The sequence below is a fragment of the Cotesia glomerata genome, linkage group LG2 (assembly GCF_020080835.1).
Source record: "Cotesia glomerata isolate CgM1 linkage group LG2, MPM_Cglom_v2.3, whole genome shotgun sequence".
In the NCBI taxonomy this organism is placed as follows: Eukaryota; Metazoa; Arthropoda; class Insecta; order Hymenoptera; family Braconidae; genus Cotesia; species Cotesia glomerata.
In genome coordinates, this window is record NC_058159.1 from 10788110 (window position 1) to 10815879 (window position 27770).

Consider the following 27770-nt stretch of genomic DNA (forward strand, 5'->3'; position numbering starts at 1 on the left):
TAATTATTTGTTTGATAAAATCTATTTTTATCTTATTTATTTAATTCTATTTTATGGAGAAAAGTTTCTGACGCTTACGAAAAATCATCTATCATCGAGATTAACAACAGAGGACGTTTACATCATATGACCAAATGCGGATAATCTTTTATCTACGGAGTGCACAACATCAAAATAAAGTATTAACTTAATTTAATTCTGAACAGATAGCGTCTGTTGTTTAATTCTAACCTTCAATTATATCGCACGTGGTTTGATAGTGTGTTTAAGTTAGGTTATTTATTGGTATTTTCTGTATTTGTTTACATTCTACATATTTTATATTATATTATTGAATTTATATGTTGTGAATATTTTTTTTTCATTTTTATAAAATAAAATCAACATCACAAGTATCATTTGTTTCATTTTTACAACACAATAAAGGTATGTATGATTATTTTTACTTCTCATCAGTTATATCCTATAAATTTTTCACGAGTAATTATTTTATAAATAATTTCAGGTTTAAATATTTGAATAATTGAAAGAAATATATTACTGTTAAATTTTCATTTTAAAACAAATATTTGACAATGTTTTATGGATTTGAAGAATTACCACCGATTAGTGATGAACCGTCACGAAAAAAATCAAAAAAATTAACAATACCCCGGCCAAAGCTTAAAAAATCCACTAAGCAAAAGAAAAAAGTTATTATTCAATTAAAAAATATTGATGAGCCTAAAGAAGCAGTTGATGACGTTTGTAAAGATACAACTGTAGATGTTGAAGAATTCAATTCAGCGGTATGGAGTGCTTTAGGAGTTCCGCCTCCAATAATAAAAGCACTAGAAGAGCAAAACTTCAAAAATCCAACCAATATTCAATCTTTAACTCTCGGGCCTGCAATATTTGGCCGTAGAGATATTTTAGGAGCGGCTGAAACAGGAAGTGGTAAAACACTAGCGTTTGGTATTCCTATTTTAACAGGAATTTTACGATTTAAGGAAGAGGAACCTCAAATAGAAAATAATACTCAAGAGTCTGAAGAAGATGAAGAATCGGAAACTGAGTCTGAGAACATAGAAGATTTAAAAGCAATCAAGCAAACTAGACGGTGTGGAACTACTGACCGTTGGTCAGTTTCAACCGACAAAAGTGACGAAAATGATAAAAACATCGATGAAATTTCCGATTCTGAACAAGATGACCAAAAAGAATTTGACGATAATGTTGATGATGATGATGATGATGCGGATGACATGACAAATAATGATGGTATTGGCTGCGTCAAAGTAATTGATTATGGTCTCGTTAATGATGGTAACACACCATTAGCAAGTGACTCAATGAAGCCGTTGTACGCTTTAATTTTGACACCAACACGAGAGTTGGCGATCCAGATACGAGAACATCTGCGTAAAGCTGCTAAATATACTGACATCAACATTGCTGTTATTATTGGTGGAATGGCAGCTGTCAAACAAGAAAGAATACTAAGAAAAGGTCCTGAAATAGTAATTGCAACTCCTGGTAGGTTATGGGAACTTATTGATCAAGGGAATATACATTTGAATCAGTTGAATACTATTAAGTATTTAGCTATTGATGAAACCGATCGTATGTTAGAAAAAGGACATTTTAAAGAACTTCATCAGCTAATAGGAAGAATCAATAGTAATCCAGAAGCTTTAAAAAAACGTCAGACTTTTGTATTCTCCGCTACATTGACTCTAGTTCATGATATTCCTGACTTTTTATTACGTAAAAAAAAGCGTCGACCTTCAAGTAAAATTTTTAAGATCACTCCTGGACAAAAATTGCAAAAAGTTATTGATTTATTGAAAATAAAAAATCCGAAAATTGTTGATGTAACTAAAGAGCGAGGTACGTTTATTCGAATTATTTTTCAACTTTAGTACTAATTTTAATTCAATTAATAATTATTATTAATTATTATTTTCTTAATTTCAGGTACTGCAGGAACATTGACGGAATGTCGAATAGCATGTACAGTTGATCATAAAGATTACTATTTGTATTATTTTTTGAAAAGACATTCCGGTAGAACATTAGTATTTTGTAATAGTATTGGATGTGTTAAACGTTTGGCAACATTATTTGGTATTCTTGATTGTAATCCATTACCACTTCATGCAAATATGGTGCAAAAACAACGTTTGAAAAATCTTGAAAGATTTCAAAAAAATCCAAACGGTCTTTTGATCGCTACTGACGTAGCGGCTAGAGGTCTTGATATTCCTAATATTGAGCATGTCATTCATTATCAAGTACCGCGAACTTCTGAAAGCTATGTTCACCGGAGTGGTAGAACAGCACGTGCTCAAAAAGAAGGTATTACTGTTTTGATGATGGAACCTTCTGAAAAACAATATTATACGAAGCTCTGTAAAACACTTGGACACAGTAAGTTTGTTATTCTTACCCATTTTCTTTTACTTTTTTATTTCAGTGAAAATATTAGCATATTTTCTATACATGATTATTATACTTCTTTTTAAATTGTAGCCAGAGAAGTATACTTTTTATTTATTTTTATTTTTGTTTACCATAACATCGTACTTTATAAAGCTAAATAGACTTTCACAAAAACAACGAAATTTTTGTATCTTCATAATTTGACTAGAAATAATTAGCTAAATAACGTTAAAGAGGCTTTTTTTTAAGAAAATATGAAGTTAATCATACCCGTTTTTTTAAGTGATACTTACAGATTTTTTATATCAAAATATATCATAACTTCTTTACTGAATTATTTTTTTTAAAGGTATTTACATATTAAATTATCTTTCATCAGTGAATTATTTGAATTCATAATAATAAGCAATTATATATAATACGATTTTCTTTATTATTTTTCATTTAATATAAATAAATTTGTTGAATTCACATACTTTTTAAAATTTCAAGATGTGTATGCTTACTTAATATTTATCATTGATTTCGCAAATAAAAAAATTTCATTTTTTTACAGCTCAGGATATTCCTATGTTTCCAATCATAGATCGACTTCTAGTTGCTGTTAAAGAGCGTGTTAATGTAGCTAGAGAAATCGATAAGTTGGAGTTATTCAGTAAGCGTGATAATTTGAAAAAAAATTGGTTGAAAAAAGCCGCCGAAGAAATGGATTTATTGCTCGATGAAGATGAACAGTAAGCATCCTGCAATCGCATGTATAAACTTAATTATTAATTTAAATCATTTATCATTTTATTAATATATATTACAAATTTATTATTGTAGAGAAATGACATTGGAGACTAAAGAATCGGCAGATCTTCGACGACACTTAAAACTTAAGAGAAATCAATTATCTAAATTGCTTATGCAACCATTATTTACGCAAAGTTTTTCTGGTAAGTATCCTGATATCAATGTTGGCAGGCATTATATTTTTGATTCGGAAAAGGCAGTAGATACCATGAAAAAAGCCAATACAGTGGGTAAAAAAAAAACAAAATTATTGAAACTTCAAAGTGAAAGATATAAATGAAAGTATGTAGTTAATTTAATTTTATATGATTATGAATGAATCTATAATTTTTTTTTTAAATATAAAAATTTGTTTTTTTTTTAATTTTTTTTCTTAACAAAAAGTTATTTGGCTTACATTAAAAGTTTTTATGATAATAAAAAATAGTTGATGCATTTTAGCAAAAACTACAATTATAATGTCTTAGAGACTTATATTTATTATGTTATTTACAGATTCAAACTTTAATATTCTATTAGTACAATAAAAAATTATGTAACATAATACAGATTAATTAAGGACAATCAAATGGCAATTTGTAAAAAAAATATATATATAAACTGTTATAATTGTCCTAGTTACTCACAAAACAATTGATATACTGAATTATTTAAACAACTTAACTAAAAATTGTCGAACTATCAAAAAATTGTGTTATATAGTTCGTTATCTTCGATACTGACATCAGAATCGATATGTTGGGGTGCAATTAAAGAGTTGGCATATTTTTCCTCTCTTCCGTTTTCTTGATAAGAGTCATTACTTTTTACAACAATTTTTATCCTAGCAATTACATGATTATCAGGAAACTCTTGAATTTTTTTATTAGAATTTGTTTCACAAATTTCAGTGTACAAATCATCTGTTTTAGTACATATCACTTTAGATTGAGGTGTTATCGTCAAAGGTGTTAAACTATCACATACCCGTGCATAATTTGGCTCAAGTTCAACTTTTACTGGAGGTGTTTCCAGAAAACTCGTGGATATAGACCTCTGTACTGGTTGTTTGGAATGATGAGAATGATTTTGCGACGAAGTATCTGGTTCAAGACTTGAATATCGTTCCTTGGCTTTGACAACGACTTCTGGCTTAGTAGCAAAAGTGAATGATGCTGATTTCTTGGCTGGATTTCTACTACGTCCACCTCCAACATAAGTCAATTTAGTTATTTTCTCTAAGAAACTATTTGATGAATTTTGACGAGTTTGACTATGCTCACGAACAGTTGATTTTTTAAACTGTTCAAGACCTTCACGCAAACTCTGTAGCACTGGTTTAGTTTCCGGTTTGGGTTTTATTTTTTTTAAATGCATTTCTTTTGATCCTTCACCAAGACTATTATTACTAATACTACTAGCATGAAGTTTCTGTGGCGCCACTCGTGGTTCTGTAGCACGATCACCGACCGCCCGACTGAAACAAGAAAACAAATCAATCGATCCGGTCAACACTGATCGGTCTGCAATCAAGATAAAATCTCGAGCAATGAACTCGCTGGCTTATAAGCAGGAAGTTTTCCATTACTTTCAACTGTCAATAACTTTTCTCTACGACAGATGAGTCGAAATATATATATATATATATATATATATATAAGAAACCATTTTAAATATACCTGCAAGCCGATAATAATCGTTGCATCTTTGGCGATGTTAGTAGTCGTGCTTCTGATGGATAACCAAGTTGTGCTCTACGAACTCGAGGTGCTCCATTACCCGATACTACGAGTTCTAGCATTTCAGGATTTGGAACTGGTCTCTCCGGTACAATACAACCAAGAACAATGGAACCTTTCGTTGATGCTTCTAATTGCATCAGACCTCCGTATTCTCTCGGTAGTGGGATAGGTAGTGGCCCAGCTATTAATCGGACCTGTACAAAATGGATCAATTTTCAAATGATATTTTTATTAATGAGTTTGGTTAGGATGATGAATGTTACCTGTTAGACTACTCATTTCATACCAAAATAGCTAATTTTTTGACGTATTTTCATTTGCATTAAAAAAAGCTCATCTGTAATTTTTTCATTCTTAAAAATTAGATTAAAAATTCGAGATATTTAAATATGTAGCCCATTCGATAATAATCCAGAAAGTTTTTGTAATAGTTTGGAAGTAAGAATTATCCTATTTATAACCATACAATCAAAATTATTAAATTTTTAACTAACATTCAACTATTTTTTTCTTAAAGTTTATTTAAGACAAAGTGATTTTTAAAAAATTTTTTTTGAAAATATCAATTTTTCGACTTGAAAACATTTTTTGTAAAAATTGTAAATAATAAAAAAATTTACATTTTTCTCTTATAAATTATCTGCTTTTATATCGACGGTCTAATTAGAAATTGGTCTAACTCCTTATTTTTTAGAGGGTGATTTTTTAACATTTTGATGTAGTCATAGTCTAATTATAAATTATTTGAATGATCCTAACCAAAATATTATACCTCTATTATATATTAAATGGTTTTTTATATATCAGTTAAATGATGATAAATTTCGAACTAATTGTATTTTCGTACAAATGGAAGATTCTTTAAAATGGAATGAGACAATTTGCTAATTAGAACGTCGATATGTAAAAAAAATGTTTAAAAATACTTTGATTTGCTACACCCATTTAGAATAGTTTTAATTACTGATTTTTGACCAGCATTTAATTTTTATATAACTGAAAAACTTAAAAATTAATTGAAAAATTCAAGTATTACTATACTTAAAATTTGTATCCTTCAATCGATTTTTCATGGCCCACAAATTATGTTTTGTATTTATCTCAATTTCATGATAAAATGGTGACCCTCATTATTTTTAAATAATATGAAATCAATAGGTTTTGAATTTTTTTAATTTATCATACTTTTAATATTGTAAAATTATAAAAAATTCGTATTTTGCAAACTTACACTGAAAAAAAAAATTACTTATAAGTATTTAGAAAATTTTCTTCCCCGAAGAGTGGGTCAAATTGATTGAAACAATTTTTACTAAAACTTTTTGTTTATCTATTATAATAAATGTAGTTATTGATTTTATTCATAAATAAATAAATTAATAAATTCAACATTTAATTTCAATACATTTTTAAGCCAATTAATCCTTATCTAGATAAAATTTCTTTGCTTTCTTAGTGTAAGGGCTAAAAATTTACAGATTAGCTTTTTTTTTATACTCGCTACTATAACATATCAGAAAATTAACTAAATAAAATAATATGATTTTTACAATTAGGTATTATATAGAATGATCAATATATATTAATGATTTAAAAATTTACCCTTAGAGGAAGAGCACGTTTTGCTAAGTGATGAACTCTATAAAGAACAGCGTCATTTCCGTTATCTGCATTACTACTCTGGCATATTGCATAAAATTCACCTCGAGTTGATAAAGCGACAAATACTTCGCGACCATGGGAATCTAAACATTGAGCATATTGGTCTTTTTCCGATGTACCTCCTGTTATTCCAAAGGGTATTGAACTGCATTTTCTGGTATCTTGAAAGACTGCTATTAAGCGTAGTACCTCGCCAGCCTGTATTATTGTCTTGGTATAATGAGCACGTAGATTTCCGTCTTCTATAAATAGAAATTGTAGTCATTTAAGTTATCAAACTATTCAATTTATTTATAAATTATTTTTTATCTGTATAACATATTTCAGTTTAAAGTTTTTTAGCAACAAATAAAAACATTGACCGGTTTTCTACCTCGGTGATTCAAATCCGAGTTTGTGTAAATAAGATATCGGATATAAATAATTAATCGATGCTAAAGATAAATTAGAGTAGAAAAAAATAACGAATGATGGTATGACGTCGTTACTAACTAACCCATCTTGGAGTGTGTAAGAGTGTAGCTTCGAAGTGGTGCTGCTAAGAGGAAAGCTGGTACTCCACCTCGTACAAGACTTTCAATCCGTCTGTAAACTCTTGCGCTTCCCATCGCATTATTACCAGAGACTACGGAAAACCACCCTGAAATTGAAATAATTTATTATTAATAAATGCTTAAAAGTATTTTTTTTTATTATTAAAAAATTTTTCTATTTCATTTTACTTTTTTATTGAGAATTATAATTCTAAGAAACGTAAAAGCTATATGATACGGAACAAGTATCTTATACATGTGTGTGTTTCAATATAAGAAAATAAAAGTTAGTTTGTATGCGTGACAAACTCTTACGCAGATTAATAAAGATTATGATAATGAGTTACGATGATCGTGTTTGTAAGACGCTCGTATAATATCTTTATCTATAACATTAATGACAATCAAACCAAAAAAAAATTTATAAATGCATGCATGAGTTTACTATAGGATTGCGACGCCTAAGTGTTTAAGTGTTGTGATGGTTATTTTGAATACTAATTAATTAATAATCCAACATCACGCGAACTTCATTAATAGTTGTTTTATTTTTATTTTATTATTATTTATCTTTATCAGTTTGATCAATATTATGTTTCTTTTATTTTTTTTTGTTGAAAAACCAAATTTTTTTTTCAAGTTTTCTATAAAAAAATGTTTTAGTTTATCATATTTAAAGAGACCTTTCCAAAAATCACTTTGATTAAAAATTGTTTTGAAATCTTCCGGAAATTTAGTAGAGATAATAATCGTGTTCCTGTATTGTGCTTTATTTATATTTTTTTAGTGTGTCAATTTTCAGGAAAAAATGAAAGTTTTTTGATAAATACGTTTACAGATCACACGAAAACGTCTAAAGCAAACTTCTTTAAAAAAGGTGAAAAATTCTTAAGCAAACTGTAGAAATCGAAATATTCACTTAAAAGTTTTAGAATATACATAATTTTTAAGGTAGAAAAATTGAAAATAAAATTTTCGATTTAGTACAACTTCGGCAGATCGATATTCAGATTAATAAAGAATTTGCGTTGATTGGAGCAGTATATTTCTTGCTAAATTTAAATCAAACCCCTAAACTATGAAGTATTAAGTTATAAATAGAACAAAATTTTGAAAAAAATAATGGTTGTGTGCGGGAATCTATGTTTTTCAATCATATCAACTGCTCTAAGTCATTTTTATTAGTATTATAATGATGATTTATTATGCTGATGCTTAATGTAACTAGCAATAAAATTTGCCATTTATTCAATTGGAATAATGATCATTTTTTCAACTAATAAAATAATACATTTTGTTTTTAAATATATATATATATATATATATATATATATATATATATATATATATATATATATATATATATATATATATGTATGTATGTAATTTTTAATTATAAGAAAACAAAATAACAATAGAAGTTTTCCGGTGTATATAGTATTATTACTGTGAGAACTAAAAAGTATTGAAGTTATAATTTATAATTAATAAAATAAGCCAGCAAGTGTTGATGAACCTTAATTAATTAAGTTAACAATGGATTTGTACCCATAAAGAATAGGTAGTATTACGACAAACAGAAATAAAATAAACTTATTTATTAGAGAATCACAGTCTGTTTTATTCTGATGGCCTCATTTTCCGTTGATAACTTAATTACAAGAGCAGTTTCGTCGACAGTGTGCAACTCGGAAAGAAATGTTGTAAAGCCCATGGGTAATGGGAAGGTCTATATTACGCAAGAGACTCTTCCTTTACTTTCCATCTTCATTGTAAACATATATATCTGACACAGTTAGCACTACTTTGATTACTCTTACTATGTATAATTATCTCTATGCCTATATAGGATGAAAGCTAAAATTACTTTTAATATCCCAATCATTTCTTCAATAGCTAATAACATTTAACTATCTCTATATCTCAGTGTTAATGATCCTTCCTCTACGCATCACTATTAGTAACTAAATCAAGTCATTACAAGTATTTAATGTACTAGTTTCTTCAAGTACTTTGTAAATTTTGGCGGTTACTGATCTTAAAAACATTTTATCGCTAATAAAAATTACTTATTCATAACTTTAGTTATTCAAAGATTATACTACTTTAGTTAAATAATAAAAGTTGGATATATAAATTAAAATATATAAATAGTTTTTATAAATATTAATGAATGAAAATATATTATTTCTTAATTAAAATTTAATGTTAGAGAAGGAAGTTATAAAGTGCCAGCGTACATATTAAGTAGTATTTTATCTATATTTTTAAACCTTAAATTTTAAATAGAATTATTTTTCTTAAAAAAAATTTTGTATATGTAGTATACATATATGTTTTTATTTCTCCTTTAGAGTAAAAGTGTAGATATTTATTAGCATTAAGTTTCGGATAAGACTCCACATCCGGCTGCTCAATCAAATTCCATTTGATATCATATCATATTAATATTCAAAGAACCAATTAAAATAAACATTCGATGACAGAACGAATCTTAGATCCAAAAAACCTTACAGTTTTCACGTAAAAAATTTATTCGGCAAACGCTTGAAAAAAAAAAAAAAAAAAATAATAAAATAACCCAAAAAAATGTATATTTTATGAAATGTAATTACTTAAGTTAGTATAAGACAATTATTTTTATCTAAACATCTTAATTGATCATCTCAAAAATATATAAAATTCCTTTTTTTTTTTCTTCAACAGCCGATCCCATCTTTTTCTCGCGTCGCACTCAGTGCAAGAAACGGTACTATCCTTGTTGCACTCATGATTATAAAGCTATAGCAGTTTTATGGTTTTCTTTTAAACAAATGAGAATTTCGAAAATACCGCTCTGCTACGAAATAGATAATTAAAAAATCTATCATGTAGCAGAGCGTTTTTTTCAAAATTCTTCTTTGTCTAGGAGAGAAATATAAAGCTGCAATCGTAGGGACCGGCTGTTACTAACAGACCAATTATTATCTCATTTAAATGTACATTATTGATTTCATGAATGATTTGAAAGATGATGAAATCAATAACTTGATTTTTTGCCGGAAACGGATTATGCATATAACAGGACTGTTGAAAAACTTTCCGCTATGTCCGAGCTCGGCAAATCATATTCTTTATGTTTAATTCATAAATTTTTTTTCACAGATAATTTGAATTAATTAAAAATTCACAAATGATTGATTAAAATTCAGGTCTGATCAAATTTACAGACCAGTCGGAAAAGTAATTTTTAAAATATTCCTCGAAACATTAAATAATGGAAAGAATCCGATTATTTTTATAGTATTAAGAAAATAATATTTTAAAAACCAATACTTAGATAGTCCAAGTGGGTTTTGATATCTCAAAGGAACGTAAATATAATCTTACAGAAGAAAACATCCGTTCACCGATTTATGGATTATTTGACAATCAATGCGGAAAACTACTATTTCCAAATTTATCACGATATTTCTAATTTATTATAGTGATGAGCAAAGCAAGACCAAGACCAAGACCAAGACTGTCTTGATACCAGTCTCGGTCTTGCTTGTTCGGTCTTGTTCTTGCTAGTGTATGTATGATCTTTGTTTTGGTCTTGGTCTTGGTCTTGCAAAATCACAGATTTTGCTCATCATTCATTTATTATCAGATTCACTCATTGACATCGATTAATTAAATATATTATTAAGATTATAAAAAAAAAATATATTTTGTAAAAATATATTTTGTAAAAATATTTTTCAAAAATTAAAAAAAAACATTCAAAATTTTAAAAATAGCAATGCGTCAAAAAAATTTAATATTTTATTCAAATTTTATTTATATTTGATAAATAATCGGTAGATATTAACAGCCAAAGGTTATATTATTATATTCCTATTCTGAGATCCGGGTGTGATTCATCGCGAGTGTAAATAGACTGGTTCAAGAATTCAGACTGTTACTACATTGTAACCAAATCCTTTAAGGGCGATCCAGGTGGATAAAAGACTTTGTATTCTTTAGAAACGAAACCCATATTTTTCACCCTTGATAACGCAAAAGACCCTCTTCGGGCTTTAAATTTATATTCTTTTTTCTTTCAATTTGACCATTCACCCGATTCAAGATAAGATGATGTTTACAATTATTATTATTGTCATTATGATCATGTCACGCTTCTGGACGTTGAACCCGTGATTTTGAAGAAATTTCTATTGTTCATTTAACTTTGGAGCATATTTGAGCAATGAATATATATAATTATTATTCTATTATAACAAAGTAAATAGAATAATTCAAATATTTTGAATTCAGAAAATATGAGTAGTATCTCATCTATATTACTTGGTTCGTAGCTACAAATTTTTTTGATTTTTTATTATTAAGTTGTATAACTTTGTTTATTTCCTCTGCTTATGAAACTTTTATTAAATTATTTTTCTTTATACGTTTGTTAGAGTGTAATGAAAACTATAATATTATAGGTTTTTATTTTAAATATTTTTTTTCAGAGCATTGAATTATTATGGTTCATTGACTGCATAATTTCATTTAAACTATTGGAGCATAACAAGCCGAAGATAAATAAAATCTAGAAATCTCATAAAAATGAAATAATTCTAATCAAAAAGTGCATTAATTGACTCACTGTATCGCCATTTACACTCTTAGATGTAGAAAACCGATTTTCCATTAATTTCACTTGTATAATTGAAAAGAAAACATTTTACTTTTACAGTCGATAAATTATATACGTCCAATAACCGCTTATTATTATTATTTAAAAAAATGAAATCGGAAAAGTTATTGACAAATAAATCTCAGTCAATTGTTAAATTTGTGAGCAGTGCAATAACGATTCGCAACTACACTACAAGGTCGCCAAGAATCCACCACATAATATCTGTTATTTAAACCGAATATGAAGACTGAGTTTTTCAAGTAAAAGGGTAGAATTGCAGACATTGATGCGTTTTATTTTTATTTATTTTCGGTCGAAACCATAGCTGTCTAGGACATCTGCCAGACCGCACAGGTTGGAACGCGTCTCTTATACATCAACAATAATTATTATTATTATCACTATTATTATTTTTTTATTTTTCTATATAGTTATGAAGAGAAAATGTAAAAATTATTGTAACCTTTATTTTTTAATAACAGTGATTTTCACTAAAGTTGCCGCAATTTTGTGAAATTACACTCATATACTATAATGCGTATAATTAAAATTGATTTTGTGGATTTCACACTTAGGAATATTCGATAATTTGTGATGTTAAATGTCATGTTATTGACATAGTACAATTCAAGTAAAAAAAAATATATATATGTCTCATACTACTCATTCATTTTTTAATGACAAATAAATTATATTCTTGACTTTTAAAGTAAAATAGAAAATAATTAAAAATTTACTATTATTTTTGCTCAGTTATCCTTTGATAATTGATAGGAAAAAATAAACAAAAAAATTTAGATAAAAAGAAGTGGTTAGATACTTAATTAACGATGGCAACATAAACAAAATTTTTTTTTAGTAAAGTTTTAACTGTCACAATTTTTTTGAAATTGAAAATGTTACCTCTGTTAATGACAATTAATATGTATAATCACAAACATCATTAAAATAGTAATAGTTAGGTTTTGTGGTTGACGTTCACTAATCGCCTGAAGGCTGTCAAAAGATAAGATAATTTGTTTTTCATTTATTACTATCAAATCATACTAAATGAGACAGTTATTTTCAACATCTCTTGTTCCATCATTGTTGAAACAAATATATTAGATGAAAAAATAACTTATTATGAGTTATAACAGCAAAAAAATTAATTGCGGTGAAAAAACGAAAAAAATGTTATTATAAAAAAGCACTCTAATTGCTGATTCGTGTTATGAGTTGTGTAAAAACGTTTTAGTCTTATAAAATTTGACATTGAAAAGTAAATTTATATTTAGTGTATATGGAATTTTTAATCAATACTAGAATAATTTATATCAACATACTATGTAAATACATTTTATAGCTTTCGTTGAATTTATTTCACAGCGCGTTGCAGAATACTTTAATCAATAAATCATGTGATAATAAAGTTTTATACGATCAGTAAAATTGTTATTTGTACTCTTCTATTTATATATGATTTTATAAGCAGTGTCTCATTCGGTAACATGATAGGCAAAGTAGAAGATATATTATGCAAATAAATTTATGGATATTGTTGAATCTAGTCAATGCTATAGACATATATTATACATTGTTTTCTTTATATTAGCCATGATTGCTATCACGTCCTCTGTATAATCAACCATAAGCTCAATTTTTAAATCGTATTATTAATCTAACTGTAAACAATGTGAGTTTAGATACTATTTTAAAAATGTATGACCCCAAATTTTTAAAAATTGTTTTCTACTATGTCGAAACTTTATGTAAAACAAGTGAATCGAATACGTATTACTTTAACGAATATTTATACTATTTCAGTAGCACTGTATTTTCTTTAGATCATGTCTCAATTGCTTTTTAAAGATGTACCTCTGAAGAGAAGCAATAAAATAAATATATCAAGCACGATTGAATTTTACAATAATTAAGAAGTTTATCGATAAAGTATTAATTACAATTGAGATTGAGTGTGCAAATATTTACGTTTATAATCATTATCTGTCACTTCTAAACTAGTAATACTCTGATCTCATATTTTAGAAGATATAATTATGTTACTTTTAGTCCTTCAAAAAATACAGTCATTATATGACTTTCATTTTTTTATTGTCTGTTAGAAAGATACCATTTTTATAGAATAATTTTTTCGTGTCTAGTTATTTGTTATGATTTACGACACATGATATATTTATAAAATTTGATTGTACCTTAGATTTCGTTTCTCTGCTGTATGCTTTGAAAAAATAGTTTATACAGAGAACGTGAAGAACTCATATAATAATACATTTTGAAATGTAATTAATTATTGTACTTAAATAGTTAGTCTTATAATGAACCCACTTTACTTAAAGTAAAAAGTATTGTTAGAAAACAATGTATATAGATTTTTTTTCCATAAGTACTTCTAGGATATTTTTCTTGACTCACCGGGATTTTCAGGTCAACAAAATATATTTTTGTTAAAGTAAATATTATTTTGATAATCTTTACATATAAGAGTTACATACAATGAAATAAGGTAAAATTATAATTAAATCGATCATTTTTATTACTCGAAAAAAAAACTTTTTAGTCTAAGAAAAAATTTATGATGATGATAATTTTTCGTAACATCATAATGTTGAAGCAACAAAACCCTGCATAATGTACATTAATAAACTTTGATTTTAGTGTACACTTTACAGTGAAATGTGACCGATCAAGCAACTCGTATAACGATTATTTTCCTATGAGGAAAATCAAAATAGATAATCAAATATTAGGAAAAAAAAAATTAAGTCATTAACTTTTTGTTTTTTTTTTTTTATGATCAAAAAGAGTGTGTGTGTTTGTCTAAACTCATAACTCATGAACGGCTTGACCGATTAAAATATGGCTTGTGGCATTCAAGAAAGTTTTGTTGTCATTAGGTTTCGTGTGAATTTAAATGAATTCAAAACAATAGATTCTGAGAAATCTAAAAAAAAAAAAAAAATGTTTTTTTAAGCGTTTAGAGCTCTAATATAGCGGAAAATTCATTTTATTTTTAGAAAAAGCCATAAAACTAATTTCTGAATAATTCCCTAAGCGTTATATCAATAAAAAATTTTTTGATTCATAAGTTCCAAGCTGATTTTAGGTGATGCGATAAATGTAGTTGTTTTAACGTAAAGTCGATAATTGAGTAGGTTTTAACGTAAGCTAAAATATTGTAACAATCATAAACATGTAATGTTTAACAGCCTTATTTTAACGTCTTTATTTGTTACAAACCCGGATTTTTTGCTTCTCGCAAATATCCTTTACTCATTTTTTGCAGTGATTACAGATTCGTGTGAACAAGCAATCTAATTATATTGAGTAAACTTAGAATCGAAGAAACACAATGCGTGTTTTACTTCATTATGTTTTAGTATATCATCATAATCCCTTCGTAATCAGAAATTAATTGTAGGAAAATTCACAAATGGAAGTTTTCAAGAAAAGTGATTAACTATTTATAATAATTTACGTACAATGCATTTCAATGATTCGTATCGGTCAAGAATTTTACGGAAAATGGAAACATCAAAATTTAGACAACTCTAAATAAAGAAATTACTAAGTAAAAAATTTATATAAATATTATATTAGAAATAATAAAAAAATTATTTTTCTAAATAAGGATAATTTGAAATTTCGATAATAATAAAGGTAGTAATGTAAAAATTTAGTTACCAAAAAAATTGGAATTATTTTAAAAAAGATAAGCATAAAATTATAAAATTTAAAAATAAGATATCCGTAAAATTAGACAAACCATAAAACAAACAAGTGAAATGACAGATATTTAAAAAAATGGAGAAGAATATATTTAGACAAGTCAATAATAAAAAGACAATTGAAAATTTAGAAATATAAAAAAATTGACAGTTTTAATTATTCGTAAACTTAAAAAATGGGCATCTCTAAATATAGACCAGTAAATTTAGATATCTTTAATTTCGAACATCTCTAATTATTTACAAATATAAATTCTTAAAATTCACAACAAAGACGATTAAAAATGTAGTCATCATACAAAATAAACGCTGAGAAATTTAAAATACAAAAGATAACTAAAAATTAATTAATTTTCCTGTGACCGCTGCTCCAGGAAGTTATAAAGTTATTTGCGATCGATTGTCTTGTAATTTTTAAAACACACCAAAATTTTGCTTTTAAACTTGGTAAAAAATATTTTCGAGGACCCGAAACTGCCATCAGCTCCTGTGACCGCTGCTCTGGGAAGTTGTAATGATACTTGTGACCGATTGTCTTGTAATTTGTAAAACACACCAAGATTTTGCTTTTAATCTTGGTAAAAAATATTTTCAAGGATCCGGAACTGCCAATAGCTCCAGTGACCGTTGCTCCAGGAAGTATATATTTTCGAAAATATTTTTTACCAAGATTAAAAACAAAATCTTGGTGCGTTTTAAGAATTACAGGACAATAGGTCGCAAATAACTGTACAACTTCCTGGAGCAGCGGTCATAAGAGCTGTTGGCAGTTCCGGGTCCTCGAAAATATTTTTTTCCAAGATTAAAAGCGAAATCTTAGTTTGTTTTGAAAATTAAAGGACCATCGATCAAAAATAACTTTACAACTTCTTGAAGCAGCGGTCACAGGAGCTGTTGGCAGTTCCGGATCCTCGAAAATATTTTTTACCAAGATTAAAAGCAAAATTTTGGTGTGTTTTAAAAATTACAAGACAATCGATCGCAAATAACTTTATAACTTCCTGGAGCAGCGGTCACAGGAAAATTAATTAATTTTTAGTTATCTTTTGTATTTTAAATTTCTCAGCGCTTATTTTGTATGATGACTACATTTTTAATCGTCTTTGTTGTGAATTTTAAGAATTTATATTTGTAAATAATTAGAGATGTTCGAAATTAAAGATATCTAAATTTACTGGTCTATATTTAGAGATGCCCATTTTTTAAGTTTACGAATAATTAAAACTATCAATTTTTTTATATTTCTAAATTTTCAATTGTCTTTTTATTATTGACTTGTCTAAATATATTCTTCTCCATTTTTTTAAATATCTGTCATTTCACTTGTTTGTTTTATGGTTTGTCTAATTTTACGGATATCTTATTTTTAAATTTTATAATTTTATGCTTATCTTTTTTAAAATAATTCCAATTTTTTTGGTAACTAAATTTTTACATTACTACCTTTATTATTATCGAAATTTTAAATTATCCTTATTTAGAAAAATAATTTTTTTATTATTTCTAATATAATATTTATATAAATTTTTTACTTAGTGATTTCTTTATTTAGAGTTGGCCAAATTTTGATGTTTCCATTTTCCGTAAAATTCTTGACCGGTACGAATCATTGAAATGCATTATATATCAGAGTTTTCAATTGTATAAAATTAATATTTGACTGGTTTTTTAAAAATAAAATTTATTTCCATTGCATGTCCTTTCAGATATTTGCAATTTGCTTACACCACATGCACGGAAAAAATGAAACACGACTGGTTACTGTGCTACACAAGAATGAGCGATAAGTGTATAAAAAAAGTTCTTAGCACATTACTAGATCATGTGATAATAAGAATGAGTCGTTTTTACATATGACTGAGTATTGTTCAACACAGTAACCATTCCTATGTTACACATTACACTGAAAACACGAGTGATTCTCATGTTCACAGTCGCAGTTAGCTTTTAGGACAATACAGATTCCCGTGAGCAGAAGAACCCTTACTATATAAAATAAGTATGAGTACTGCGCAAGCGTACAAACCAGTCACCTGACAAACGTTTCTCATTCTCGTGCAGCACAGTAACCATTCCTGTGCTAAATGAGAACTGTTGCTTTGGATCACACGACTAGCTACAGCCAACTAAATGAGTTGCCGCTTATTCTAACCTTAAAATTAAAAAAAGTTTAAATATGTAACTATTTTTTGTTTATTTATTTATATTTTTTCTATTAATTTAACTTATTGTATTGTACTATTGTGAAAAATGTATATATAAAGATGTACTATAATTTTAAATGATTAATTCCATAAGAATATATATATATATATATAACTTAAGAACGTTATTGATAAATATTTAAGTTTTCTTTTCCACAAAAATTGAAAAGTTATTTTCGATTGCTAAAAATGTAAATAATACAACTGTGAAATTTCTATTTTTGAAATGTTGATTTAAAAATTGACATCAGTTTATGCACTTTTTATCTGGTCTATTTAATCCATCATATGCAGAATTCGAAATAAATTTTATTTATTTTTTTTTTTTTTTAAGTTACTGATGACAATTCAGAAACATACAACCGTATTAAATCTTAATATATTTAAAAAAAATTAAAGAATTATTATTATTTATAATAATAAATTAATTTTATTATATTATGATTTCTATTTGTAAACCATACTAAATATAATTATAAAAATATGAGTTAATATTACAAATATTTACAAATGAAATAAATTTCGTTTTTTTTACTATTATTACAATGTGATCCAAAGCAACAGTTCTCATTTAGCACAGGAATGGTTACTGTGCTGCACGAGAATGAGAAACGTTTGTCAGGTGACTGGTTCGTACGCTTGCGCAGTACTCATACTTATTTTATATAGTAAGGGTTCTTCTGCTCACGGGAATCTGTATTGTCCTAAAAGCTAACAGTGACTGTGAACATGAGAATCACTCGTGTTTTCAGTGTAATGTGTAACATAGGAATGGTTACTGTGCTGAACAATACTCAGTCATATGTAAAAACGACTCATTCTTATTATCACATGATCTAGTAATGTGCTAAGAACTTTTTTTATACACTTATCGCTCATTCTTGTGTAGCACAGTAACCAGTCGTGTTTCATTTTTTCCGTGTGTTTATTTTTTCTTTTTCCCTCTCCCGAGTCGCGACTGGGGCCGACTTACATTTTACTATACCCGCATTCGCCTGTCCCCCGCCTCTTAGCACAGTGGTCAGGAAAACCACAGAAAACCTGGTCAAGGTACACCTGGCTACGGTCGAAGTGCTAGGATCGCTAAAAAAGCGGCGTCTCAGAGATTCGAACCCTCGCCTGTCTACCCGTTGTTCGGGCAGCCTAAGCCCTTAGACTGCTAGCAGGACTGACTTTTGAATGATTTTTTATCGATTTTTAAAATTTCTTTTAACAATATAGATGCTTAGTAAAATGATCCCATCAAAATAAAAATGCCCTGTGAGCCAAAAATAATTTTATTTCCTTACTTCTTATTTGAGAGAAAAAAAATTTTTTATTGATTTAGGAGAAATTTCTTATTGTAAAAATGTTTAAGTAGTCTCTTCTTCAAAAAATTTGCCAAGTTTAAAAACTTTTCTTACCCTAAAAAAATTTATTCACTTGTATGCTTCAATAAATTTGTGTGTATTTTTATTTGTATTGAGAAGAAGCTTTAATTTAATTTTGAGTCAAATGAATTATCTTTATTGAATAAAAATGACTTGAATTGAGAAATTAATTAATTTGAAGCAATAAATACCTAAGAATTTCAAAGAAGAAGTTTTGATTCAAGCATGAAAAGCGCGTTTAAGGAGGTATTGCCCAAAATCACTTTTCTTACAATATTCTTCAATTTTTGAATACGCGTACTTTTAAGTGTCCTCTATACGAATAAATTTTTTTTAATAGTCCTTGCGGTGCTAATTTTCGAAATATTAGTAATTAAAAATCGTACATTTAACATGTATTCCCTATTTCGACCGTAGTTAGAGTGAATATTTTACTGAATAACAACCATACTTTTTTTTAGGATTTTTTTGAAAAACTGAGAATATTAAATTGAAGTTATAACAAGTATTTTTTATCAAAAATAACACAAACGAGCGGTATTCATTTTTTTATAAGAAATGTTTAAAGTTAGTGACTTTCGATATTTTACATGAGTGGAAGTAAGTGAGCGATAGTCTGTAAAGAGAGGCAACACTAGTGCGTGAGAAAGAAACCAATTGGCTAGGTGCACAGTGGTGCTGCCTTCATTTTTCATGCTTTTTCTGTGTTAAATCAAACGGAGTAATTTAGTTCCAGTGGCCGCCATTAGCGTTAAATCATGCTGTTCCCATAAGATTTATACGTAAAACTGGTAATCAGCGCCAGCCGTCCCCACCATACACTTCGCACCCTGCCAATATTCCTAACCTATTGGTGTCTTTTTCTTGGGGTAATACCTCCTTAAGAGAAATTTTATTTAATCAAGATTTAAAAATTGAAGAAAATTTTATACTTCAGCTAAGGAAATTTTGGTCTTCTTTCTCAAACTCAAAATTTTTCCAAAACAAAATGTGTTTATTTTTAGTTAACAACTATTTCATCTCTCATTCGTACATATAACGATCTTACAAGAAGTTGGAACGTTTTTTTTTTAATTATTTCTAATTTATCATGTAAATGCCTATTTTTTGAAATAGTTGGACAAATTAATTAAATGACGATGATAATTTGTTAACTAAGTATCTTAAAACATTATATAATATAAATAAATTACATAGGTTGCGTAAAACGATTTTAATAGAATGAACCGATGATAAAAATATAGTAACTCATAACTATAAAACATGTAAAAATATTCTGTCTATTATAAACAATATTGTAGGTATAAAGGATGATTAAAAATTTTGTTTTCATATTGTAATTAGAATTTTTAATTATCAAATTGAATAACTCTTAAGTCGCGTAGATATTAATTATTAATTTAATAAAGGAGTACAAGTATTATTAACGGGTACGAGTAACCAGTGAAGGATTAATCTGTCGACGCAAAATGCTTTATCAAAGTTACCGTTACATCCTTAACATAAACCTCTGCGTCTGAGGTTCCAACAGAGAATGAAGGAGTGTAGGCAAAAGAATGCGGTGTGCGAACCGACGTAAACGATGATGTAATCTTTCATCGATTTCCATTCCTGGAGTGATGGAAAGACTCTTTTACGCTTTGTTGTTACTGCTGTGTAATAAAAGGTAGTAATATGTTTAATATGGTGAAAAACATTAAGAGACGCCTGTAGGTTGCAAGGTTGTTTTGTGTTGCATCGAATCTTTGAATAAAATTTATTGTACTCATTTATTAATCCCCGTTTTCTGATCAAATTAATTAAACATAAAATTGCATAATTATTCGCTTAAATAGTTTATATCGTTATATTTTGTTTATTGATCCATTATACGTAAAACCAGCTGATATTGAGATATCTTATAAGGTAATTTTTATGTCTGTTTAATGTACGTGAAATGAACGATATAGAACAACCCTAATTGGTAATGTTGCTTATAATGCTCGTCAACTATACGTGGACAGCCAGATAAAAAAAAGTTACGAGTTTCTGCAAGTAATGAAAAATTTTTGTCCTCATGTCCGAACACACGTTGTCAGGTTTAATGAATTTATGAATAAAACTTGTTTGTTATTCAAATTTTTTATTTTCATTTTTGATTTTTTAGTTTTTTTCATGTTCAAATTGAATAAATCGAACTCAAATGAATTTATAGATTTATTTATCGAGTGCGCCGACAAATGGGACAACATTGTTGTGGGTTTTAGTGATGTATCTAGGTATGTATTACTCACAAGCTAATATGTTAATTCATTTCAACAAGAACTGCCTACTTGTGACAGTCATTTTAATTTTACTTTCAGTTAAAATTAAAAGATTGCAATCCAAAACAATTGAGTTTGTAAACGAGCTCAAAAATACTCTGCTGTTTACGAGTTATAGGAAAGTTTTAAAACTATTTACTGTTCTTTAGTATTTTTGAGCATTTGTGCGGTAGAAATGCATTTATATTTAGTACTTTATAAAATAATTAGATCAACAAGGACTATTATAATAAATCACATCTTTTTTGATTGGAGATATTTTTGCTTGAATTACAAACTTTAAACAAGTTTTGACACTGCTAAGATTTCGGAATTGATCTATAGGTAGTTTTTAATATCCTGAATAATGAAAAGAGATTTTATTTTATAGTGATGAATTGAATTATTTTTATTGATTAGTTGACACATCCTCGATCGTTTAAAAAATAAAATAAAACAAAGTTAAAAAAAGGTCCACCTAAAATCGTCTTAAAAATCAAGGTTTTAATAATATATATATGATTGTTTTTAATTAATGTTTGTCATAACATAACACCACAAAAAGAATATTAAGCTTTCGTCCCTGATAAAAAAAAAGTATTGAGACAAAGTTTTTAAAAGTATTGGTTATCAAGTCAATCTAATACTTTTCAATACTTTTTTCTTTGTCTCAATACTTTTTTTTATTCAGGGGTAGGTCTAATTTACAGTTTTCCAGATTTTATTTCATCTATTAAGTATTATTTATTTAATTATTTCTAACTTCCCGCTATATGAAAATCACTGATGAATTCTACAAGGATGTCATTATTCCTATATATATATATATATATGCAGGTTTTTTATGCAGCATAATTTTTATGGTATATCCAGCCAATGTACCAATCAAATTATCGATTTTATCAGCAAATTGGAAGCAGCTAAATTGAAACTTGAAGCTTAACTTGGAATTGAAGCTTTTATTTTTATTTATATAAGAGTTACCTACGTTTAGAGAAAAAAATTTATAATGACGTTAACTACTCTCTAAACATGAATTAGTGAAAATTCACTGGAATAAGTGAATATTTACTAATTCTAAGTGCCAATCGAACCACTTTGAAACCAAAAACTTTTATACAAAAAATATCCGACTTGCACGCAGAAGAAAATTTCGTTAAGATAACGTAAGATATTTTGTGGTAACAAATGAATTTTTTAACATAGGGATAACAAATTATTAGTTAAAATAACAAAATTTAGGTTATAACAAGTTATTGATATATTATAACAACAAAACAGTTTCGTTACTATAGCAAAATCTTTAAGTTGATTCGACAAAATACTTTAGTTGGTATAACAAATTTTTTTGTTGAAACAGCAAAATTATTCTATTAAAATAACAAAAAGAATTTTTTGGAGTAACAAAGACAATTTGTTAAAGTAATAAAGTGAATACATGATTTAAAAATATGCTATAATCAGCTATAGCTGATTCGGAAAATATTTTAGCAATAAATTAGTTTTGTTTCTGCAACAAAATCATTTTGTAACAGCAACAAAGTCGTTTTGTGACAGCAACAAAATGATTTCGTTAAGGCAACAAATTGATTTTGTGAATTAGCAAATTGGTTTGTTAGTACAACTTGAAAAATTTTGTTAATGCAACTGATGGATTTGTTGCTGTAACTACACCCATTTGTTACCAGAACAAATGTTTCAGTTATCCCGTCTTTTGTTATTTCAACAAAATCATTTTATGCGTGTGCCTTACACTAAAAACTGGCAATTATATGAAACTAGTGATGAACAATTTGTTATCCCAACGGAATATTTCTTATAACTATTCTAATTACTGTTTGTAATAAAACTGTCAAATTATTGAAAAAAAAAAAATATTACTTTTGTATATATTCTTATGAATTATCAACTAGTCCCCCGTTTGATATAAAAATAGTCCATATTTGAAAACTTTAATTGTTTTTAACTATAACTATTGAGATTATGCATTTGACTACTTCAATTTGGGGAAATAACTTTTTAACATTTTAATATGTAAACATTTAACATTTAGATGCGTCAAAAATTTTAGGTTCTCCTGTAGAATATTTTAACATTAATTTGTGTAAAATTTAACACAATAGTATGTTATTTATTTAACATAAAACGTTTATGTTAAAATAACACAAAAATTTGTGTTAAATTTTTTTTTACACAAGATTTCTGTTAAAAATGACGCAAAATTTTTTACTGTGTATGGGTCATTCCACGTTTAATCGATCAATAGTTGAAATCGACCCCTTTCAATTTGGACAAAATTCGATGAATACTTTTCTTTTATAATAAAACAAAAATATACAAAAGTAAAAAAATTTTTTAATTTTTCTCAAAAGACTCAAAATTCAAAATTTTACTATTTTTTCAGTTTTTTTAATATTGTTTTTTTTTTTAAATATCTTGACAACTTTAATAAATATTGAAATGGTTCTTTGTTTGTTTTAAAGGAGACACTTGAAGCTATAGAAAAAAAATATTGTCGAAAAAAAAAATTCACAAATGAAAAATTTTTAGAATTTTGAATTTTAATAAATCGTCAAAATCGAACTTTCACACAAAACTTTCAACTTCTTAAATTTTTTATCATAATACCCTTAAATAATCTTACAAGGATCTGACATTTTCAGAGAGGTTTTTTTTTTTCCCCAAAATTATGAATTTTGCCTAAATAAATAAAATTTTTTATCTTTCGAAATCTTCTCTGAAATATTTACACGTCAAGGTAAGAAAAAATGCCTGTAAAAAGCGTAACCTTCAATATTAATATTTAAAGGTCGCTGATCGCAAATTTCTAATTCTAATTTAAATAACATACGAAAAAATTTTTTTTAACTTTGAAGTTCTGCAACTGTGTCAAAAAACAAAATAAACTACTAAATAAATCTTGAAGTTTTTCCATAATAATTTAACATATTTTAGAATCAGATAAAATTTCATTGATTAAAAATTGTAGATTATACAATTTTCTACAAATAATCTACTAAGCAATTTCTAATTCGTCCATTTGTTTAAAATATCAAGCACGCTAAAGTTAAATAAAAATGCAGGAGTGTTGTCATATTTTTTAAATGTAGAACATATGAAAAAATTATTTTTACAGACAATAATTCTGAAATAATTGATGGAGTTTGTATAATTAATAGCTTTATAGAATTTGTTTCGTTTTAAATATATAACCATTGTTTTATATTTTAAATAAAATGAAATAGTTATCTATGATAAAACTTTTAGTATAAATTTATAAAAAAAGTTTTTTGATTATTACGTTACTTTTTTACACTATAGCAATCAAGTTGTGTTTCGTTATAAGTATAAGATTGCAAGAATACGAGTGCAGTATTAAACGGGTAGATAATTTGCGGGAAACGAGTTTTCTCATGGCATAAACCTAAAAGGAAGAAATACACTCCGAGTGTGTATTTATTTAAAAAGGGAAGATTAGATAGCAAAGCTGTGTTGATAAAGACGGTATCAGTAACTTACCCGGATAACCCTCGGGAATAACAATTTCCGGCCCAACCTTGACATCGTGACGATATCTATGTATTAAAAGGGTTGCTGTGACTCTAAGTGATCGCTGCTGCTGTTTATAAAGTAAAACAGGACGTCCACCAGTTCCTTCTAGTCTCACAACTCTTGGTAATGAAAAACGATCAAGAAAGTCACGTAGAGGTATAAAACCACCTGCAGAGCTAGAATTACCCTCAGCCGTAGCTTCTCTCGAGCTAGGAAGTGATTTCGGTAGAGAGGGTACTTCTCCACTCGACATTGTCGAAAATTCACTGTTTGATGACATTTTTTATTTTATATCTTTTATTAATAATTATTGACAATTATCAATAATTAATAATCAAAGTTTTTCCAATAATTATAATTACTTTTATTTATCACATGTAAATACAATTACTAATTTTCACTATTAATAAATAGGCCTCAATATATCAGTTCCCCCTAGGTTGAGTTATGCGTATGAGAGGTAGTAGATGTATTACTAATTTTTTTTTTGTGAGTTGTAATAACTCTCAGAAATTTTTTATGGTAACAGACAAATTTATAAATTTCCAATGATGCAAATCCGACGTAATTTCTTCAATTACATCCAATAGGAGTCTGAGCCACTGTCACTTTCTTGGTAAATTCTTCGCAATAATTTTGCACATTCCAATTGTTGAATCACTTTATTAAATACTGTTTCATCATCCAACAAATATTTATCGTTATTTATAATTTTTATCAACAATTGTATCGATGTATCACTTTTTTGAATAAAATGAATACATTTTTACAAAAAGTGAATCTATCTCTCTTTCAAACGACAATCAATTGCCAAGTGCAACGGAACGTAGCAAGGACAAAGTAGGATTAGTGTAATTACCTACCCTTGTTGGCTTTCTTTCTCATTTACTGAGTTGTAATTTTGTGCAATTTTTCTGCAGTGGGCTGGAGAACCAACCGGATCGACCAGAGAACTAACGAATCGGTCATGCACGCGCGGACAGAATCTCTAGTGAGTAATGGAGAACAGACGCGCTTGGTTGCTCACTCTGTTGTCACTTTTATTGCTAAAGTTTATTTTTAAAAAACTTGATACAGATTAAACACAAAACTTATCAATTAATGTATCATTCTTTCTACATACCATTCACTGATATTCATTTAAGTTATTCATCAACTCCGTTCGTTTTAATCTATTCAATTATAATTTATAATTTCGAAACTATTTTTTAAATCTTGAATTAATATTCATTGGAATTCAGACCGCTGAAAAACCCATGTATGATTCATAAACAGTACGTTATTTGCACTTTGCACATTCAAAAATAATCAAATTTATTAGACATTCTTGAAAAACAATAAATATGGTTTAATAGCGAGCCATAAAAGCAGGCCTGTTTCACTTGAATTCTTGTCAATTCCATTATTTATTTTCAGAATAAACATATTTATGATATTTTCACAAAACTCGAAAAACTATTTAATATTCTAATCGGTTGATCGGTATTTTCATCACAGAAAAAGAAAAAAATCGAATTTATCGACTCAGCTGTACACTCACGCGCCCTGCTACGACACTTTTTTGTGCTTGAGCTGTGATTTGATTATCTATGGGGTTTATAATTTTATTCTTCGTTGTTTTTTAAGAATTCTCGTATTTTACGGCAAACATTTAAACCTTTTTATCATTTTAACTTTTTTTTTCCAAGTATTCATTTTTTTCGGATTATAGACTAAAATTCCCAAATCTAGATCCTACTTTTTAAAAAGATAACTCTAAAAAAATAGCGATAAAAATCTTTAAAAAAAACAAACTTTAAAGTATTCAAAATTTGGAATTAATTATTTTTTATGATTACTAGCAAAATGATTTTGTCACAGATAATAATTAATCATTTAATTACTGATACTATATGATTAAATGAAAAAAAATTAGTCGAAGTAACAACACTGCACGTTTTGTGTAGAGATCCGGTCTGACCGGCGAACGCAAAGTCACTGACGCTTGAGATCCAGTGAGTGGAGTGTAAGATCGCTACCATCACTTTCAAGTGTACTACTGGAAGGATACTACTAGAACTACTACTACGACTACTATTACTACTACAACTATGGACAAGCATACATAGAAGCAATTCAAATAATATGTGTAGGTATAATGAAGGTGGTGTAGATAGGATTATAGGTTCAATACTATGCCAGCAAAAAGGATCAACCGGTATGGATAACCGTAGCATTTTAGTGTTGAGATTGCCAGGAGATTCATAGGTTGATATCTCCAATGTATGTTTGTGCTATTCTGCATATTAAAATTTGTTTTACCTTATATCTATTTATTATTCTTTTGTTGGGTACGTTAAGACTCCACCATTGTGTTAAGATGGTATTAATAGTATAAAGAAGCACGCGTAATCATTAATACCGCTATCAAGTCTGCAGCATGTTGGAGCACTCGTGGGATTATAAACTCAAGTCGAAAATACCGTGCGGTATTCGCTTGCTACATTAGTCGACTTTCTTATTTTTTACTCACATTATATTTGTCTTTGTACATACACTATAACTACCCGTACTATGTACCATCCGTTGTCTATGTACTTATAGTTCTAGTTGTAGTCGCCGAGAAAATAGAACGACCTTGAGTTTTGTTCTCGCAGACTTAAGAACACGTCCAACATTATTTTCTGTATCCTCTTCTTTTATCCTTACTCTTTTAGTATTTATCACAGCAGGTATGTTTTTAGGTTTACGGTTGAACTATCATCATTTGCGGTTTTTTAATTATCAGTTGATCCAGTCTCTGAATAATTACCATAAATTATGATTCACAAAGATAATGATGATAATAATAATTTGATTTTATTTTATATTAATTAAT

At 27.6% G+C, this 27770-nt stretch overlaps 2 protein-coding genes across 4 annotated transcripts; one reads left to right on the top strand and one right to left on the bottom strand.

Annotated features, from left to right (window-relative positions):
* Positions 1-408: 408 nt before the first annotated feature.
* On the top strand, positions 409-3526 carry LOC123258712 (ATP-dependent RNA helicase DDX24). Its single transcript, XM_044718887.1, has 5 exons — positions 409-426; positions 506-1869; positions 1957-2409; positions 2978-3155; positions 3247-3526. The coding sequence occupies exons 2-5, from the start codon at positions 576-578 to the stop codon at positions 3494-3496; spliced, it is 2175 nt and encodes a 724-aa protein (XP_044574822.1). The 5' UTR covers positions 409-426; positions 506-575; the 3' UTR covers positions 3497-3526.
* Positions 3527-3589: 63 nt separating this feature from the next.
* LOC123258713 lies at positions 3590-27234 on the bottom strand. 3 transcript variants are annotated; one of them, XM_044718889.1, is made up of 5 exons: positions 27215-27234; positions 7096-7239; positions 6540-6841; positions 4875-5131; positions 3590-4672 (listed from the first exon to the last, which is right to left on the bottom strand). In XM_044718889.1, exons 2-5 carry the CDS (start codon positions 7205-7207, stop codon positions 3898-3900), a joined length of 1446 nt encoding a protein of 481 aa, XP_044574824.1. In that variant the 5' UTR covers positions 7208-7239; positions 27215-27234; the 3' UTR covers positions 3590-3897. The 3 variants fall into 3 exon arrangements, with proteins under 3 accessions (XP_044574824.1, XP_044574823.1, XP_044574825.1); XM_044718888.1 differs by lacking the exon at positions 27215-27234 and adding an exon at positions 24881-26898; XM_044718890.1 differs by lacking the exon at positions 27215-27234 and adding an exon at positions 10502-10569.
* Positions 27235-27770: the final 536 nt, after the last annotated feature.